Genomic DNA, 20751 nt, shown 5'->3' with positions numbered 1-20751 from the left:
AGGCAGCATACTACCATAATGACTTTTCTTTCTTCTCAGCTGAGCAAGCAGTAACTTAATCACAGCTCTTTTACACATTGATAATTTATAAGGAATAATACTCATATAATTAAAATACTTTGAAACATTACGTATTTTAAACTCTGTGGTTTATAAAACTCAATAAAATTCAGTTTCAATGCTAGGTTAAAAATGCAGAATTCCCTGAGATTTTATGAAATTCTAGAAATTCCCCGATTTTTCCAGTTAAACTGTCATTCCCGGAGAATTTCAGGTTTTCCATATGAACTGAAACCCTGCTAGAAGAACCAGTAGAGGTTAAAAGCATTAGAGTGAGACAGAGACTGGAACACATCCGACAAACAAATGAGGAGGTGCACAGAGCTGCCAGCTCGCTCTGCACAGCCGCTCACCTGTTGACCTGGACAGTGCAGGGAGGACACGGCCCCGGGTGGCAGAGCAGTGTACAGCGGTGGGTGCAGCCGTCACCTCCACTGTCCACTCTGCCGTGCTGCTCCTCCTGGCCTGTCACGGGAGTGCCTCCCCGCGGCTTGCCGCACATCTCTCCGCAGCTGTGCGGCACCTCGTACGGGGTCCATTCGGGGTCGCGCCGCTTCCCACACCAACAGCGGTACTCCACGGGCACGCGGGGCACCTCGTGCCGGCATGCCGGGCACGGCCAGCCTCCGGAATCTGCTGCCAGGGAGAACAGGAAGTAGTTTTATTCGAGTCGGCGGCCTTTCGACGGGTCCGATGTCGAATCCCGTCGTTCCCTGTATTGTGCTAGTCTTTTGTCTCTACCTGACTGACATGCACCGAAACATAAGAAGGTGCTATGGCACTGCTTGTAATATCTATACATATTATAAATTAAAGCCTTTACCAGAGTTTCTGTTTGTATGTTGTGACTAATATCACGAACCACGTAATGTAGGGAGTTTGATGTGGTTGTCAATAGATAAACTGAATCACGAGGAAGGTTTGTCTGTATAACTGATGTGCTGAGAACAATAAGACCCTAAAGAACAAAGTCATTTATTTTGAAACTGTAGCAGGTACGTGCCCCCCTGACATCTGTTAATCTTATGGTCGATCAGTTTTATTTATATCTGATGGCCAATATTGTTTATATGACCATTCATGGAAAGCTGCCTAGTCAATTTTTCGGATATTGATTTCCATATGGGCACAAAGAACAGAACATTGCTTTTTGCTCTCTGCTGCTCAATTGTTATCTAGGGTTGGCAACATAATTTAGTGTTCACATCATGTACATAGTACTAATACTAGGTTGGAATTGGTCATAATTGTGTATGTGGTGCATTTATTTTATGTTCTGATTCCAGTTTCACATTAATTGCAATCTTTACAATTTTCCTAAGACACAAATCTTCCTGGCAGATTGAAACTGTGTGCCGGACCGAGGCTCGAACTCGGAACCTTTGCCTTTCGCGGGCAAGTGCTCTACCATCTGAGCTACCCAAGAACGACTCATTACCCACCCTGACAGCTTCCTTTCCTCCAGTACTTTGTCTCCTACCTTTCTAACTTCACAGAAGTTTCATATCAGTGCACACTCCGCTGCAGAGTGAAAATCTCATTCTGGAAACATCCCCCAGGCTGTGTCTAAGCTATGTCTCTGCAATATCCTTTCTTCCAGGGGTGCTAGTTCTGCAAGGTTCACAGGAGAGCTCCTGTGAAGTTTGGAAGGTAGGAGACGAGGTACTGGCAGAACTGAAGCTGTGAGGACGTGTCGTGAGTTGTGTTTGGGTAGCTCAGACGGTAGAGCACTTTCCGACAAAAGGCAACGGTACAGAGTTCGAGTCTCGGTCCGGCACACAGTTTTAATCTGCCGGGAAGTTTCATATCAACTCACACTCCTCTGCAGAGTGAAAATTTCATTCTGTCCTAAGACACCTTTGTCATGACATGATATAAATGAAACTTTCTGAACTAACATTACTAATAAACATAATCATAAACATTAATTGACATTTCATAACATACAGTGGGTAAATTATTTTTTCACAGAAAATACAGGATGTTGAAACTTGGTTAAGAAACAGTTTAGACTTACGGTAGGTTGTCTAAAATTTTATTTTCACAAACACAAATTTTTCTGAAAACTGTGTCTATGCTCTGGTCCCTTATGGTTCTCAGTGCTTCAGTCTATTACTGCTATCCGTATGTCAGGCAAGTTGCCTGGCTATACAACTGCAAATAATACTGAATAACAATAGTTTTAAATATTAATGAATATGTTTATCTGCGGACAGTCAATCGATATCTAAGGAAACTTAAAAAGTGAAATTTTCCACTGAATTAAGCTACAGTGGAGGCCTTATGGAACAAACACAATGATTTTAAATAGCCAACAAAAGAAGTTTGTTTTCAACAGTGTGTTCTTCACATGCCAAAATATGTCTGTGAAATTTGGATTTTAAATGAATTTTTCAAAGCAAACTTTGATTTGACCAACGACTCGTGTGTAAACAAGGAAATCAGGAAAAACAAATATTAGAATTAAGGCACTATGTTCAAACTATGGAAATTGTTCAATTCTAGATACAGGAAAGTTGGATAGAGGTCAACATACTAACTAAGGATTTCATTTGAACTATGCAGGTAAATGTTATTTGTGTGAAAAATTAAATCAAAGAAAGGATCAAACAGAAAAGCCTTATTTATAAAAACAGTTCGTTCACAAGTGAAAGTAGTCCAACAAACTTTTTTAGAGTAAAACAGCCTTCACCATGTATACGTGAAGGTGAAGTACTTGACAACACCATAAATGACAATAAACTCAAAATAATATCACACAACGTTAATAGATTACCAACAAAACAGAACAAATTGGCGAATTTTTAAGTGTTAGTAGTCCTCATATTTATCTTTTGAATGAACTAGGGTGCAAAATTGAAGAAATGTGTAGCATTAATTTAAGTAATTAAGAAACAATCAGTGTCTGTAACAGGAAACAATAATAAAGGTGTGTTACATGAAACAATAATAAAGGTGGGAGTGTTGGTATTTACGTCAAAAATAATTTTCAGTGCAAAAAAATTGATTGGGTAGATAAACTTGCATGTGAGATGGTTTTTGAACTAGCTGCAATAAGAATAAAGCTTAGAAATAGCAGTTTAATAATAACTACCTTGTACAGTTCTCCTAACAGTAACAAGTAAGAATTTTTCTGTCATTTAGAGGAACTTGTTGACTATCAGCCCCATAAAAAACAGACTATAATAGTAGGGGGCATAGACTCCTGAACTAATAGTATACATTATATTAGATATATTGATATTTTACAGTCCTATAATTACACCCATGTGAGTTTAACATCAACAACAATTACATGTGACTCTCAGCCATGTATTGACCATGTTATTATGAACTTCAGAAAGGAAGACCTTGTAGTTAGAACTGCTGAGACTCTCATTTTAAATCATAGTGCATTAGTCCTAGAGCTTCTTATAGACAAAGAAATAGTATCTGATGGGGACCTATTTACCTATAAAAGAAAGCTTGACTATCGCACATTAAAGGAAACTCTGGCACACACAAATTGGCATCAGGCAGGCCTATACGAAATAAAAGATATTAATGAAAAGCGGGACGAATTTTATATAACATTAACCTATTGTCTTAATCAAGTATGCCCAGTGATCAAAATACTAAAGAAAACTGACAGTTCCAGCAATCTCAAACTTCCCCCCAACATGATAAAATTAGAGGAGGATTTATACACTCTTGGAAATTGAAATAAGAACACCGTGAATTCATTGTCCCAGGAAGGGGAAACTTTATTGACACATTCCTGGGGTCAGATACATCACATGATCACACTGACAGAACCACAGGCACATAGACACAGGCAACAGAGCATGCACAATGTCGGCACTAGTACAGTGTATATCCACCTTTCGCAGCAATGCAGGCTGCTATTCTCCCATGGAGACGATCGTAGAGATGCTGGATGTAGTCCTGTGGAACGGCTTGCCATGCCATTTCCACCTGGCGCCTCAGTTGGACCAGCGTTCGTGCTGGACGTGCAGACCGCGTGAGACGACGCTTCATCCAGTCCCAAACATGCTCAATGGGGGACAGATCCGGAGATCTTGCTGGCCAGGGTAGTTGACTTACACCTTCTAGAGCACGTTGGGTGGCACGGGATACATGCGGACGTGCATTGTCCTGTTTGAACAGCAAGTTCCCTTGCCGGTCTAGGAATGGTAGAACGATGGGTTCGATAACGGTTTGGATGTACCGTGCACTATTCAGTGTCCCCTCGACGATCACCAGTGGTGTACGGCCAGTGTAGGAGATCGCTCCCCACACCATGATGCCGGGTGTTGGCCCCGTGTGCCTCGGTCGTATGCAGTCCTGATTGTGGCGCTCACCTGCACGGCGCCAAACACGCATACGACCATCATTGGCACCAAGGCAGAAGCGACTCTCGTCGCTGAAGACGACACGTCTCCATTCGTCCCTCCATTCACGCCTGTAGCGACACCACTGGAGGCGGGCTGCACAATGTTGGGGCGTGAGCGGAAGACGGCCTAACGGTGTGCGGGACCGTAGCCCAGCTTCATGGAGACGGTTGCGAATGGTCCTCGCCGATACCCCAGGAGCAACAGTGTCCCTAATTTGCTGGGAAGTGGCGGTGCGGTCCCCTACGGCACTGCATAGGATCCTACGGTCTTGGCGTGCATCCGTGCGTCGCTGCGGTCTGGTCCCAGGTCGACGGGCACGTGCACCTTCCGCCGACCACTGGCGACAACATCGATGTACTGTGGAGACCTCACGCCCCACGTGTTGAGCAATTAGGCGGTACGTCCACCCGGCCTCCCGCATGCCCACTATACGCCTTCGCTCAAAGTCCGTCAACTGCACATACGGTTCACGTCCACGTTGTCGCGGCATGCTACCAGTGTTAAAGACTGCGATGGAGCTCCGTATGCCACGGCAAACTGGCTGACACTGATGGCGGCGGTGCACAAATGCTGCGCAGCTAGCGCTATTCGACGGCCAACACCGCGGTTCCTGGTGTGTCCGCTGTGCCGTGCGTGTGATCATTGCTTGTACAGCCCTCTCGCAGTGTCCGGAGCAAGTATGGTGGGTCTGACACACCGGTGTCAATGTGTTCTTTTTTCCATTTCCAGGAGTGTATATTCTTTTTAGAGACTCCCAAACTGCAGTACTTCCAATCTAAATACAAAGCCTGTACAAAAACCTCCAGGGAAGCACTTAAGACATTAAAATTACAGATGTATGCTGAACAGACGAGGCAATCTAGTAATATTACCAAAACAGAGTGGAGTATAATAAATAAGGAACGAGGAGGGAGCGGCAATGCAGTGTGCAATAACAATAGTAAGTGACAATGAAAAATTGCTGAGTGACCCAAAGGAGGTATGCGAGAAATTCATAGACCAGTTTAGTAAGATGAGTAGGGAAGATGTGATCGACCCAACACAGGTTGTAAATCCCAGTAATTCAGTCTTTCTGAGGTGTGTTACAGAATTGGAAATCCTGAAAACCACTTCCAACTTAAAAGCAAATACATCCAGTGGATGGGATGACATCTCAGCTAAATATGAGAAAGAATGCAGTAATGAATTAATAAAGCCACTACAGCATTTATTAAACAGCTCTTTCAGTCAGGGTCATTTCCAGACTTGTTAAAAGTCACTGAAATAACACTGGTGCATAAAAGAGGAATAACTGACAATATACAAAATTATAGGGCTATTTCACTGACATAAATACTATGTAAGCTATTGGAAAGGCTACTTCTTGATCAACTTTTATCATTTTTCTGTAAGTACAATCTATTAAAAAACTGCCAGCATGGTTTCAGGAATGGCCAGTCTACAATAACATCTGTAGCTACATTTTTGCAAGTGGCACTGAATAAATTTGATGATTGAAACAAAGTTATTGGCACCTTTTTGGAGCTATCCAAGGCTTTTGGCTCTGTAAATCATTCTGTTCTCGTACATAAATTATAAACTAATGGTGTCAGAGGAGCAGCATCAGATTTGTTAATATCCTACCTTGCTGACAGGAGACAATGTGTAAAACTGCATTATACGACTGGGAGACACACACAAACAGTAAAATGATCTTATAAAATTCTTAACCGTGGAGTCCCTCAGGGAAGCATTATCGGGCCTTTTTGTTCATTGTGTACATCAATGATAAAATAAGTCACAACATTCAGACCTAGTAAATTATGCTGATGATACCTCCTTTATAAGTTAGAGCTCTACGAAATAGTTAGCACTGCAAAATAATGCAGAGAACATTAGCCTCATCATAGAATATTTCACCAAAAACAAATTGGCGCTAAACAAGGACAAGACAATTCTGATGGAGTTTCTGCTAAATTACAAACCACGACAAGTGGATACAGAACCAGAGCTATCAGCTGAAACAACTGATAAACATAAATTCCTGGGTATTATAGTAGACGAACTTTTCATATGGAAGAAGCACATCAGATACACATGTAAAAAGATCTCCTGTAACACCTACCTGCTAAAACACCCTTCTAGCATAATAGCATAACTCGTTCTAAGACAAATCTATTTTGGAATTATATCCTCCCACCTGCAATATGGTATTCAGATCTGGGGTGGTGCACCAATGGTATACATGGATAAGTGTTTTAGAGCCCAGAAAAGAGCAATTAGGATAATAGCTAATATTAATAAGCATCAGTCGCCCCCCCCCCCCTTTTTTTTTTTTTTTTTTTTTTTTTTTTTTTTTTTTTTTAAAAATCAGTCTACTGACTGGTTTGATGCGGCCTGCCATGAATTCCTTTCCTGTGCTAACCTCTTCATCTCAGAGTAGCACTTGCAACCTACGTCCTCAGTTATTTGCTTGACGTATTCCAATCTCTGTCTTCCTCTACAGTTTTTGCCCTCTACAGCTCCCTCTAGTACCATGGAAGTCATTCCCTCATGTCTTAGCAGACGTCCTATCATCCTGTCCCTTCTCCTTATCAGTGTTTTCCACATATTCCTTTCCTCTCCGATTCTCCGTAGAACCTCCTCATTCCTTACCTTATCAGTCCACCTACTTTTCAACATTTGTCTATAGCACCACATCTCAAATGCTTCGATTCTCTTCTGTTCCGGTTTTCCCACAGTCCATGTTTCACTACCATATAATGCTGTACTCCAGACGTACATCCTCAGAAATTTCTTCCTCAAGTTAAGGCCGGTATTTGATATTAGTAGACTTCTCTTGGCCAGAAACGCCTTTTTTGCCATAGCGAGTCTGCTTTTGATGTCCTCCTTGCTCCGTCCGTCATTGGTTATTTTACTGCCTAGGTAGCAGAATTCCTTAACTTCATTAACTTCGTGACCATCAATCCTGATGTTAAGTTTCTCGCTGTTCTCATTTCTACTACCTCTCATTACCTTCGTCTTTCTCCGATTTACTCTCAAACCATACTGTGTACTCATTAGACTGTTCATTCCGTTCAGCAGATCATTTAATTCTTCTTCACTTTCACTCAGGATGGCAATGTCATCAGCGAATCTTATCATTGATATCCTTTCACCTTGTATTTTAATTCCACTCCTGAACCTTTCTTTTATTTCCATCATTGCTTCCTCGATGTACAGATTGAAGAGTAGGAGCGAAAGGCTACAGCCTTGACTTACACCCTTCTTAATACGAGCACTTCGTTCTTGATCATCCACTCTTATTATTCCCTCTTGGTTGTTGTACATATTGTGTATGACCCGTCTCTCCCTATAGCTTACCCCTACTTTTTTCAGAATCTCTAACAGCTTGCACCATTTTATATTGTCGAACGCTTTTTCCAGGTCGACAAATCCTATGAAAGTGTCTTGATTTTTCTTTAGCCTTGCTTCCATTATTAGCCGTAACGTCAGAATTGCCTCTCTCGTCCCTTTACTTTTCCTAAAGCCAAACTGATCGTCACCTAGCGCATTCTCAATTTTCTTTTCCATTCTTCTGTATATTATTCTTGTAAGCAGCTTCGATGCATGAGCTGTTAAGCTGATTAAGCGATAATTCTCGCACTTGTCAGCTCTTGCCGTCTTCGGAATTTTGTGGATGATGCTTTTCCGAAAGTCAGATGGTATATCGCCAGACTCATATATTCTACACACCAACGTGAACAGTCTTTTTGTTGCAACTTCCTCCAATGATTTTAGAAATTCTGATGGAATGTTATCTATCCCTTCTGCCTTATTTGACCGTAAGTCCTCCAAAGCTCTTTTAAATTCGGATTCTAATACTGGATCCCCTATCTCTTCTAAATCGACTCCTGTTTCTTCTTCTATCACATCAGACAAACCTTCACCCTCATAGAGGCTTTCAATGTATTCTTTCCACTTATCTGCTCTCTCCTCTGCATTTAACAGTGGAATTCCCGTTGCACTCTTAATGTTACCACCGTTGCTTTTAATGTCACCAAAGGTTGTTTTGACTTTCCTGTATGCCGAGTCTGTCCTTCCGACAATCATATCTTTTTCGATGTCTTCACATTTTTCCTGCAGCCATTTCGTCTTAGCTTCCCTGCACTTCCTATTTATTTCATTCCTCAGTGACTTGTATTTCTGTATTCCTGATTTTCCTGGAGCATGTTTGTACTTCCTCCTTTCATCAATCAACTGAAGTATTTCTTCTGTTACCCATGGTTTCTTTGCAGCTACCTTCTTTGTACCTATGTTTTCCTTTCCAACTTCTGTGATGGCCCTTTTTAGAGATCATTCCTCTTCAACTGTACTGCCTACTGCGCTATTCCTTATTGCCGTATCTATAGCGTTAGAGAACTTCAAACGTATCTCGTCATTCCTTAGTACTTCCGTATTCCACTTCTTTGTGTATTGATTCTTCCTGACTAATGTCTTGAACTTCAGCCTACTCTTCATCACTATTATATTGTGATCTGATTCTATATCTGCTCCTGGGTACACCTTACAATCCAGTATCTGATTTCAGAATCTCTGTCTGACCATGATGTAATCTAATTGAAATCTTCCCATATCTCCCGGCCTTTTCCAAGTCTACCTCCTCCTCTTGTGATTCTTGAACAGGGTATTCGCTATTACTAGCTGAAACTTGTTACAGAACTCAATTAGTCTTTCTCCTCTTTCATTCCTTGTCCCAAGCCCATATTCTCCTGTAACCTTTTCTTCTACTCCTTCCCCTACAACTGCATTCCAGTCGCCCATGACTATTAGATTTTCGTCCCCCTTTACATACTGCATTACCCTTTCAATATCCTCATACACTTTCTCTATCTGTTCATCTTCAGCTTGCGACGTTGGCATGTGTACCTGAACCATCGTTGTCGGTGTTGGTCTGCTGTCGATTCTGATTAGAACAACCCGGTCACTGAACTGTTCACAGTAACACACCCTCTGCCCTACCTTCCTATTCATAAGGAATCCTACACCTGTTATACCATTTTCTGCTGCTGTTGATATTACCCGATACTCATCTGACCAGAAATTCTTGTCTTCCTTCCACTTCACTTCACTGACCCCTACTATATCTAGATTGAGCCTTTGCATTTCCCTTTTCAGATTTTCTAGTTTCCCTACCATGTTCAAGCTTCTGACATTCCACACCCCGACTCTTAGAACGTTATCCTTTCGTTCATTATTCAATCTTTTTCTCATGGTAACCTCCCCCTTGGCAGTCTCCTCCCTGAGATCCGAATGGGGGACTATTCCGGAATCTCTTGCCAATGGAGAGATCATCATGACACTTCTTCAATTACAGGCCACATGTCCTGTGGACACACGTTACGTGTCTTTAATGCAGTGGTTTCCATTGCCTTCTGCATCCTCATGTCGTTGATCATTGCTGATTCTTCCGCCTTTAGGAGCAATTTCCCACACCTAAGACAAGAGTGTGCCCTGAACCTCTATCCGCTCCTCCGCCCTCTTTGACAAGGCCGTTGGCAGAATGAGGCTGCCTTCGTACGCCGGAAGTCTTCGGCCGCCAATGCTGATTATTTATCAAAATTTAGGCAGTGGCGGGGATCGAACCCGGGACCGAAGACGTTTTGATTATGAATCAAAGACGCTACCCCTAGAAAATATTTAAGTGTAACTTACTAACAGTGTATTCATTGTATGTTCTCAGAACTATACTGTTAGTAAAAGAAAATATGGAGCATAGTGTAACCAATAGTGAAATCCACAATTAGCCCTATAAGAAAAAAGAGAGGATTACCACATAAAATTTAGTAATAAAAGAACAACAGATCATAGTCCATTTTCTGCTGGAAGACATTTTTCTAACAGATTGCCAAATAATAGAAAATTGTTAAAAGGAAACATATTTAAGACAAAATTAAAGCAAATGTTCATTGATAAATGTTTGTACTTCGTCATGGATTTTTAATGTTATTGTGTATTTTATCTTTACTTCTAAACTTTTTTAAAAGTTGTTGTGTTTGTAAAGTGACTATCTCCACAACTGTTAAGTTACGAGGGCATTTTAGAAAGTAGGGGCTGTTTCCGTCTGATGCCACTATGCATGCACCGATTGCGTGTATTTTGGTATGTACGTGCTCAGCAGCTCAGTCGGCATCCATCTGTGACGGTGTGTCTGGTTTTTTTCGATATTCGAATTTGAAATGTGTGCTGCAATCAAAAATCCTGCCAGTTGTGAGGCGCGGTCTGTGATACTGTTTTTGTTGGCAAAAAACCTAAAACCTACAGAAATTTATCTTGAACTGTGGGAAGTGTACGAAAACAATGATCGAGTGAAATCGTGCATTCGGTTTAAAAATGGCCGAACCAACATTCATGATGAAAAGAAGAGTGGACGCCCAAGCACTGTGACCGACGATCTTGTCGCTAAAGTTGATGAAAACGACTCGTGAAAACAGTCGCTTCACAATAACGGAGCTTTCGCTTTCTTTTCCACAAGTTTCACGGGCTTTGTTGTTTGAAATTGTCACTCAAAAGCTAGGCTACCACAAATTTTGTGCACAATGGCTGCCCAAAATGCTTACAGAGCACCATAAAGAGCAGCGAATGGGGGCAACGTTGACATTTCTGGAGGCCCACCACAAACATGGTGATTCATTACTGGATCAAATCGTAACCGGTAATGAGACTTGGGTGAAACACGCCAATTGTGAGACAAAATTACAGTCCTTGGAGTGGGGCACACAAGATGCCCCCAAAAACCAAGAAAATGTTTGCAAACCTAGTCAGCAACGAAGTTGATGGCGACAGTGTTTTGGGATAGGCAAAGTTTGCTTCTTATTGATTTTCTCGAATGTGGAGCAACCATAAATTCTGCCCGGTACTGCCAAACTTTGCACAGCCTTATGAGAGCAGTTCAAAACAAACGACGAGGAAAGCTGATGTCCAAAATTTTGTTTCTGCATGACAATACCTGACCTCACTCGGCACACCACACTAAAGAACTCTTAATTTATTCAGATGGGAAATTTTCCTTCATCTGCCCAACAGACCTGATCGTGGACCTAGTGACTTCCACTTGCTTCCCAAGACGAAGAAATGGCTTACAATGCAGCGATTTGATAATGACGTGGAACTCCAGGGGGGCACGACTCACTGGCTGAAGTCTCAGGTGGCAGTACAAAGCTTGTCCACTGCTGTGGTAAGTGCCTGAATGTGTTTGGCGACTATGTGGAAACATAGTATGTCAGTCACTCTTTCAGACTTACATAATAAAATGTATTTCTTGGACTTAATGCCAAAATATTCCCTACTTTCTGAATAGCCCTCTTATTATGGACAAACAAAGCACTTATTACGAGGGCGGTTCAGAAAGTAACCTCCGATCGGTCACAGTGCGGGTTGTGGGGGGAGTAGCGACGCCGTCTGTGCGTTCACGCACTCAACAGGTCAGTCGGCATCAAGCCGTGGTCGAGTGAACGTCGTACCTGCGCTAGTTTAGTTTTTGTGGCAGTTTGAAATGTGTGCTGCAATAGAAAACCCCGCCAAATGTGAAGTGCGTGATGTCATAAGGTTTTTTACAGCCAAAGGATATTCTGCAGCAGCTATTCATCGTGAGCTTTGTGCCGTGTACAGACCAAGAGTTATGAGTGAAGGAGTTGTCCGTGAATGGGTACGTTTATTTAAAAGTGGACGAGAAAACGTTCGTGATGAAGAGAGGAGTGGTAGACCATCATTGGTGACTGACGAACTCGTTCAGGCAGTTGATGCAAAAGTTCGTGAAAATCGACGTTTCTCAATGTTGGAGTTGTCTACTGGTTTTCCACAGATTTCTAAGACTCTCTTGTACGAGATAGTGACAGCAAGATTGGGTTCTGTACACGATGGGTGCCCAAAATTCTTACCGACCACCACAAAACTCAAAGAATGGCCTCTGCATTAGACTTTCTGTCACGTTATGAGGACGAAGGAGAACCATTGTTAAACAGAATCGTGACCGGTGACGAAACCTGGATTAAGTACGTGAACCCTGAGACAAAAGAACAATCAAAGATGTGGGCACATTCAAATTCGCCTACCAAACCGAGAAAAGCCTCGCAAGATTTTTCTGCCAGAAAACTGATGGCAACGGTGTTTTGGGATGCCAAAGGGGTGTTGTTGGTTGAATTCGTGGAACGTGGTACGACCATTAATCAAGACGTGTACAGTGAAACAATAAAAAAGTTACGACGGGCTGTACAGAACAAATGCCGTGGTATGCTGACTTCCGGTATCGTTTTTTTGCACGATATCGCCCGTCCTCACTCTGCTCGCAGAACAACGGCCCTTCTTGAGTCCTTCAAGTGGGGCATTATCAACCATCCACCTTACAGCCCAGACCTGGCGCAAAGTGATTATCACCTCTTCATGCATTTGAAGAAATGGCTCGGGTCACAGCGGTTTGATGACGACGAAGAGCTCAAAGATGCGGTCACAGGCTGGCTCCAGGCACAAGCGGGTGATTTTTATGCAGAAGGAATTTCAAAGCTTGTGAAGAGATACGTTAAGTGCGTCAATCGCTATGGAGACTATGTAGAAAAATAGTGAAAAGATGTAGTTGTAAGATGTATATATTAAAATATTTTTATTTAACTTGGCGTATTTTTTTAAATCAACCGGAGGTTACTTTCTGAACGGCCCTCGTATTATTACTTATTTTCTCAGGGAGCCGTAGAAAGTTCTCACTAAGAACAATCAGAAAATAAAAAAAGACACAAGAGCAATAACAGGGGTGAAGGGTGTTAGTGGAAAGGGTAAAGACTCTTGAAATGGAAATTGGTAGGACATACGGCTCAAAGAAATGATGGAGATACACAGGCAAGCACCGAAGTGCAGCTCTAGAGATAGAAGACGACCACGAGGAGTCCGTGAAACCAGTGGGATAAAGAACTGAAGAAAGTCGCAGGCTTCGACCGGCAGGGGACAGCAGGAGACAGTGAGGCGTGGGACCGGTGATTGAAACCGAGTTTGTTAGATTAAAATTAAAGAGGCTACACCTCGGAAAGGTTAAACTGGCTGATCGCCAATAAATAAATAAATAGTTTTAAGTTATTAAAGTATAAAATTATAAAGATAATTTACAGACATCCTGTATTTCAAAATAAGATGCCGACACATTAACGTGGCAGTCTGTTGTGAATGTAAAATGGACGCAGACTTGGACCGCCACAGGATAAGCAGAGGCACAGTAGTCCTGCCTCCCTCTTGCAAGGCTAATGACAAATAGAAGCTGACACTGTGACAGCAACTGCCGATTCTTCTCAGTGTGATGGGAGTTGTTCTTGAACCGTGTGATGGTCTTCAGATAGCATCTTCGCACTTTCCAAAATAATTAGCATCAGACAATGCAAAAAACGAGGTAAAGCAAAGCACAGAAAAATACCCAATGCATTTGGTAATGCTTTGCTAACATTGGGAGTGTCATAAACAAAGCAATGCAGCCCTGGCCTCTACCAGTATCTTACACAACCTGCACTTGCCCCAATATGGGTGGGCCTTTTAAAGAAATATTGATGTGTGTGCACTTCAGAATACAATGTAGCTAAAAAAAATTATTTGAAGACTGATCTAGCCCATTTAAAAGCCTTCATTCTTCACTTTTCAACAAACATTTTATTTTTTCTGAGAACATTATATTTCATAACATACCCATAATCAAAATTTTCGTGTTCCAGAATATTTGTATCACAAGACACTTTTACAAAAATTCAGTGTCTTAGTTTATTATTTTTGTTTCAAAAAATGCATACAGTCATTAAAATAACCTGTTAGATCATTGATTATTCAAATTTCAGTTGGAAACTTTTTGGTGATCTTTGGGTATCTTCGTGCACATTAAACTGCTCTACCATAAAGTAGATTAGATTAGGAAATGAGAGGCTTAAAGTAGTAAATGAGTTTTGCGATTTGGGAAGCAAAATAATAGATGATGGTCGAAGTAGAGAGGATATAAAATGTAGACTGACAATGGCAAGGAAAGCGCTTCTGAAGAAGAGAAATTTGTTAACATCGAGTTTAGATTTAAGTGTCAGGAAGTCGTTTCTGAATGTATTTGTATGGAGTATAGTCATGTATGGAAGTGAAACGAGGCTGATAAATAGTTTGGACAAGAAGAGAATAGAAGCTTTCGAAAGGTGGGGCTACAGAAGAATGCTGAAGATTAGATGGGTAGATCACATAACCAATGAGGAGGTATTGAATAGAATAGGAGAGAAGAGAAATTTGTGGCACAACTTGACTAGAAGAAGGGATCAGTTGGTAGGGCATATTCTGAGGCACTTAGGGATCACCAATTTAGTATGGGAGGGCAGCGTGGAGGGTAAAAATCGTAGAGGGAGACCAAGAGATGAATACACTAAGCAGATTCAGAAGGATGTAGGTTGCAGTAGGTACTGGGAGATGAAAAAGCTTGCACAGGATAGAATAGCATGGAGAGCTGCATCAAACCAGTCTCAGGACCGAAGACCACAACAACAACAACAACAACAACAACAACCATAAAGCAGTGCTAATAATTTTACCATTTTCTAATTATACAGCTTTTAGTCAAAAAACTTACTTTGCCATCTACTGATACCTTTTAATTTTTCTGCCTGTTGTATTAACATCCGAAATGAAACAGCTTAGTATTTTACCAAACTGTAATTTTCTATAAAGAGCTGTGCACAAAGCCTGAGCCCGTCACATCCTAGCATTCATTATGTAAAATATGACAAACTCGATATCGAGTTCCAATTGTATATTTATATTTTGTCCGTCCACTTCACAAGTACGTAGTCAGAGGGCCAATATCTACCCGACATTATGTCATTAGAGTACGGAAGATAATCTGGGAAGTTAGTACATTCATTTATTTGTGTTACCACTTAAGAAACTCTGTTAAGACACTTGTAGATTATGTGACACGTAACCTTGTGATATACGAGGTGCATTCAAGTTCTAAGGCCTCCCATTTTTTTTCTCCAGACTGGGAAGAGATAGAAACATGCACATTGTTTTAAAATGAGGCTGCGTTCATTGTCAATACGTCCCAGAGATGGCAGCACCGTACGGCAGATGGAATTTTACTGCCAGCGGCGAGAATGAGAACTGTTTTATATACTTAAAATGGCGACGTTTTCCATACTTGAACAGCGTGCAATCATTCGTTTTCAGAATTTGCGTGGTGTGAAACCAACTGAAATTCATCGACAGTTGAAGGAGACATGTGGTGACGGAGTTATGGATGTGTCGAAAGTGCGTTTGTGGGTGCGACAGTTTAATGAAGGCAGGACATCGTGTGACAACAAACCGAAACAACCTCGGGCTCGCACAAGCCAGTCTGACGACACGATCGAGAAAGTGGAGAGAATTGTTTTGGGGGATCGCCGAATGACTGTTGAACAGATCGCCTCCAGAGTTGGCATTTCTGTGGGTTCTGTGCACACAATCCTGCACGACGACCTGAAAATGCGAAAAATGTCATCCAGGTGGGTGCCACGAATGCTGACGGACGACCACACGGCTGCCAGTGTGGCACGTTGCCGAGCAATGTTAACGTGCAACGACAGCACGAATGGGACTTTCTTTTCGTCGGTTGAGACAATGGGTGAGACATGGATGCCATTTTTCAATCCAGAAACAAAGCGCCAGTCAGCTCAATGGAAGCGCACAGATTCACCGCCACCAAAAAAATTTCGGGTAACCGCCAGTGCCGAAAAAATGATGGTGTCCATGTTGTGGGACAGCGAGGGCGTAATCCTTACCCATTGCGTTCCAAAGGGCACTACGGTAACAGGTGCATCCTACGAAAATGTTTTGAAGAACAAATTCCTTCCTGCACTGCAACAAAAACGTCCGTGAAGGGCTGCGCGTGTGCTGTTTCACCGAGACAAAGCACCCGCACATCGAGCTAACGTTACGCAACGGTTTCTTCGTGATAACTTTGAACTGATTCCTCATGCTCCCCACTCACCTGACCTGGCTCCTAGTGACTTTTGGCTTTTTCCAACAATGAAAGACACTCTCCGTGACCGCACATTCACCAGCCGTGCTGGTATTGCCTCAGTGATTTTCCAGTGGTCAAAACAGACTCCTAAAGAAGCCTTCGCCGCTGCCATGGAATCATGGCGTGAGCGTTGTGAAAAATGTGTACGTCTGCAGGGCGATTATGTCGAGAAGTAACGCCAGATTCATCAATTTCGGGTGAGTAGTTAATTAGAAAAAAAATCGGAGGCCTTAGAACTTGAATGCACCTCGTACAAGCACAGACTGCAAACTAATGCACACATGCTTATAAAATATGAACAAAAACAATTAGGAAGATCAGGCAGAAAGTAAAGTACAATTTTTAAGCTTTGACATCATATTTACTTTTCAACACAGTCACCATTACGAGTAAGACATTTCTCCCGACATGTAACAAGTTTTTCCATTCTGTCACTGAAAAAGTTTTCTCACTTGTCTCAAATTCACGGCTTGACAGCTGCCTTCACCTCATCGTGTGAGGTGTAATTATAATCCTTGCCGTCTCTACTGCCTGGAGAAAAAAAGTAGTAACGCACAAGATCAGGGGAGTAAGAAGGGTGTGGAATCAGCTCAAACTTTACGTTTCATAGGGTCTCTCGAGTTGCGCACGAGATGTGGGGACGAGCGTTATTATGTTGCAAAATTCTTGGCATCAGGCTGCCTCAAACATGACAAATTTTATGTTCGAGATGTTTTAGAGTCTCTACGTACTGAGAATAGTTTACCATTGCACCTCATGCCATTTAATCAGTCTCATAAATTAGGTGACCTTCCCAAAACATGGTCAAAAGGATTTTTTTGCAGATGATTGTGTTTTGCATTTTTTCACCTGAAAAGAAGGACGTCAATATACAGTGCTCTCTTTTTTTCTTTTGTGTCACACTGGTGGACCCACGACTTGTACCCTGTTCCAATATTCAAAAGGAAGTTGCCTCCTTTCTTGCAGTAGTGTTGAAAAAGTTGCTTGAAGCATTCCAAAGGACACTGTCTGTCACTGTCCTTGAGACTATATTGTACCCAGAATATACAGTACCCTAATTGTTCAATAATGAAACTGACACATTCCTCAGATACTACAATACAGTTCGCAATAAACTTTTGAGTGATTCGCCAGTGATTTTAAACCAATTTGTCAACAAGTTAGCGATTTTTATCATCTGTGGCAGTGATCGGATGTCTGCTGCACGTTTCATAGATAACTATGACTTTTCCTAGCTTGCAATCACAAAATTTTGTTATCCATCGATTTACAGTAGACCTATCAACAGGATTGTCACCATAAACAGCCTTCAAATGACAATGGATTTTTACTACAACTCACTTTTTCAGCAGTTAAAAATTCGATAATAGCATACTGTTTAACTCACACTGACATAGTGCTAGAACACGTTTTCATACATCCGTCACTCACACCACACCGGATGAACACAACACATTCAAACTGCACCACGATGTCATTTAGGCTGCATTCTACAAGTAGGTATGCGTAACTTTCCACCCTACCCTCTTAATTGTTGTTGTTGTGGTCTTCAGTCCTGAGACTGGTTTGATGCAGCTCTCCATGCTACTCTATCCTGTGCAAGCTTCTTCATCTCCCAGTACATACTGCAACCTACATCCTTCTGAACCTGCTTAGTGTATTCATCTCTTGGTCTCCCTCTCCGGTTTTTACCCTCCACGCTGCCCTCAAATACTAAATTGGTGAGCCCTTGATGCCTCAGAATATGCCCTACCAACCGATCCCTTCTTCTAGTCAAGTTGTGCCACAAATTTCTCTTCTCTCCAATTCTATTCAATACCTCCTCATTAGTTATGTGATCTATCCATCTAACTTCAGCATTCTTCTGTAGCACCACATTTCTACAGCTTCTATTCTCTGCTTTTCTAAACTATTTATCGTCCACGTTTCACTTCCATACATGGCTACACTCCATACAAATACTTTCAGAAACAACTTCCTGACACTTAAATCTATCTATACTCAATGTTAACAAATTTCTCTTCAGAAACGCTTTCCTTGCCATTGCCAGTTTACATTTTATATCCCCTCTGCTTCGACCATCACCAGTTATTTTGCTCCCCAAATAACAAAACTCATTTACTACTTTAAGCATCTCATTCCCTCATTCCCTAATCCAATCCCCTCAGCATCACTTGATTTAATTCGACTACATTCCATTATCCTCATTTTGCTTTTGTTGATGTTCATCCTATATCTGCCTTTCAAGACACTGTCCATTCCATTCAGCTGCACTTCCAGGTCCAGAATTACGTCTTCATCGGCGAACCTCAAAGTTTTTGTTTCTTCTCCATGGATTTTAACTCCTACTCCGAATTTTTCTTTTGTTTCCTTTACTGCTTGCTCAATATACAGATTGAATAAAATCGGAGATTGGCTACAACCCTGTCTCACTCCCTTCCTTACATGCCCCCTCGACTCGTGTAACTGCCATCTGGTTTCTGTACAAATTGTAAATAGCCTTTCGCTCCCTGTATTTTACCCCTGCCGCCTTCAGAATTTGAAAGAGTATTCCTTTCAACATTGTCAAAAGCTTTCTCTAAATCTACGAATCTAAAGAAAGCAGAAATGTGGAAGGAGTATTTTGAGGGTCTATACAAAGCCGATGCTCTTGAGGACAATATTATAGAAATGGAAGAGAATGTAGATGAAGATGAAATAGGAGATATGATACTGCGTGAAGAGTTTGACAGAGCACTGAAAGACTTCAGTCGAAACAAGGCCTCGGGAGTAGACAACATTCCATTAGAACTACTGACAGCCTTGGGAGAGCCAATCCTGACAAAACTCTACCATCTGGTGAGCAAGATGTATGAGACAGGCGAAATATCCTCAGACTTCAAGAAGAATATAATAATTCTAATCTCAAAGAAAGCGGGCGTTGACAGATGTGAAAATTACTGAACTATCAGTTTAATAAGCCACGGCTGCAAAATACTAATGAGAATTCTTTACAGACGAATGGAAAAACTGGTAGAATCTGACCTTGGGGAAGATCAGTTTGGACTCCGTAGAAATGTTGGAACACGTGAGGCAATACTGACCCTACGACTTATCTTAGAAAATAGATTAAGGTAAGGCAAACCCTCTTAATTAACAGTTCAAATTACTAAATACAAGCTGCTCAAGTTTAAAGCAATAAAGGCAATGAATGAAACAAGCAAGCTCTGTGTGTGGTGAAATTATGTTATTTACTTTGAAAGATCCTATTACTTAGAGAAAGAAGACTGGTGAAATGAACATTCACAAGACCTATGACATCCAGTAACAGGTCAGTAAAGTGACACTATGGTTTACAACGACAGTTGTGAGAACTAACACCGTACCAAAACAGGCTTTCCTGTTATGCTTCCAGCAGAAGCAACAGCGTTGAGAGAGGAGTGTAGGGACTGAAGGGGACTACTCTGAAGGTTCTCAGAATGAGATTTTCACTCTGCAGCAGTGTGTGCTGATATCAAACTTCCTGGCAGATTAAAACTGTGTGCCGGACCGAGACTCGAACTCGGGACCTTTGCCTTCCTCAGGCAAGTAATCTACTATCTGAGCTATATAAGCACGACTCACGCCTCGTCCTCACAGCTTTACTTCCACCAGTACTTTGTCTCCTATGTTTCAAATTTCAAAGAAGCTCTCCTGCGAACCTAGCAGAACTAGCACTACTGGAAGAAAGTATTTTGTGGAGACACGGCTTAGCCACAGCCAGGGGGATGTTCCCAGAATGAGATTTTCACTCTGCAACGGAGTGTATGCTGATACAAACCTTTCTGGCTGGAGAGCTTCTGTGAAGTTTGGAAGGCAAGAGACTGGCAGAAGTAAAGCTGTGAGAGCGGGGCAGGAGTCGTTCTCGGATAGCTCAGATGGTAGAGCACTTGCCCGCGAAAGGCAAAGGTCCCGAGTTCGAGTCTCGGTCCGGCACACACTGCCAGGAAGTTTCATACTTTGAAGGTGATCAGATGTAGTCACGAACGACAGCAGTCCAATTTAGGCTCATTCTCAGCATCTGTGCCACGCATTTTCTGACAACCGACGGGTGATCAGCAGTGTTCTGAGTGCACTGCTGTAAATGTCGTAACCAATACAAGTATTAAATGTGATCGTAGAGAGTTACTTTGTAAATTTTTGTTTCAACCGTTACGAGTGTCATAGCGGAGGGTGGTGGTAAGTGGCCAAATCTACACAGGCAGCCGAGACACACGGTTTGCAAGCTCCACGCTTTCTCCAAGTGCAGAGCTCGTGAACGCACACACTCTGAAGAGTCAA

General features: G+C 41.9%; 1 protein-coding gene across 1 annotated transcript in view; it reads right to left on the bottom strand.

Moving 5' to 3' along the window:
- LOC126108247 (protein shuttle craft) overlaps window positions 1–20751 on the bottom strand; it is a 276697-nt gene that overhangs the window by 181831 nt on the left and 74115 nt on the right. Inside the window, exon 8 of the mRNA XM_049913476.1 lies at window positions 414–696. Coding sequence (XP_049769433.1) covers window positions 414–696 — 283 coding nt within the window. The remainder of the gene's footprint in view (window positions 1–413; window positions 697–20751) is intronic.

Source organism: Schistocerca cancellata, chromosome 11 (assembly GCF_023864275.1).
Source record: "Schistocerca cancellata isolate TAMUIC-IGC-003103 chromosome 11, iqSchCanc2.1, whole genome shotgun sequence".
Lineage (NCBI taxonomy): Eukaryota > Metazoa > Arthropoda > Insecta > Orthoptera > Acrididae > Schistocerca > Schistocerca cancellata.
This window is presented reverse-complemented; position numbering and strand designations above follow the sequence as displayed.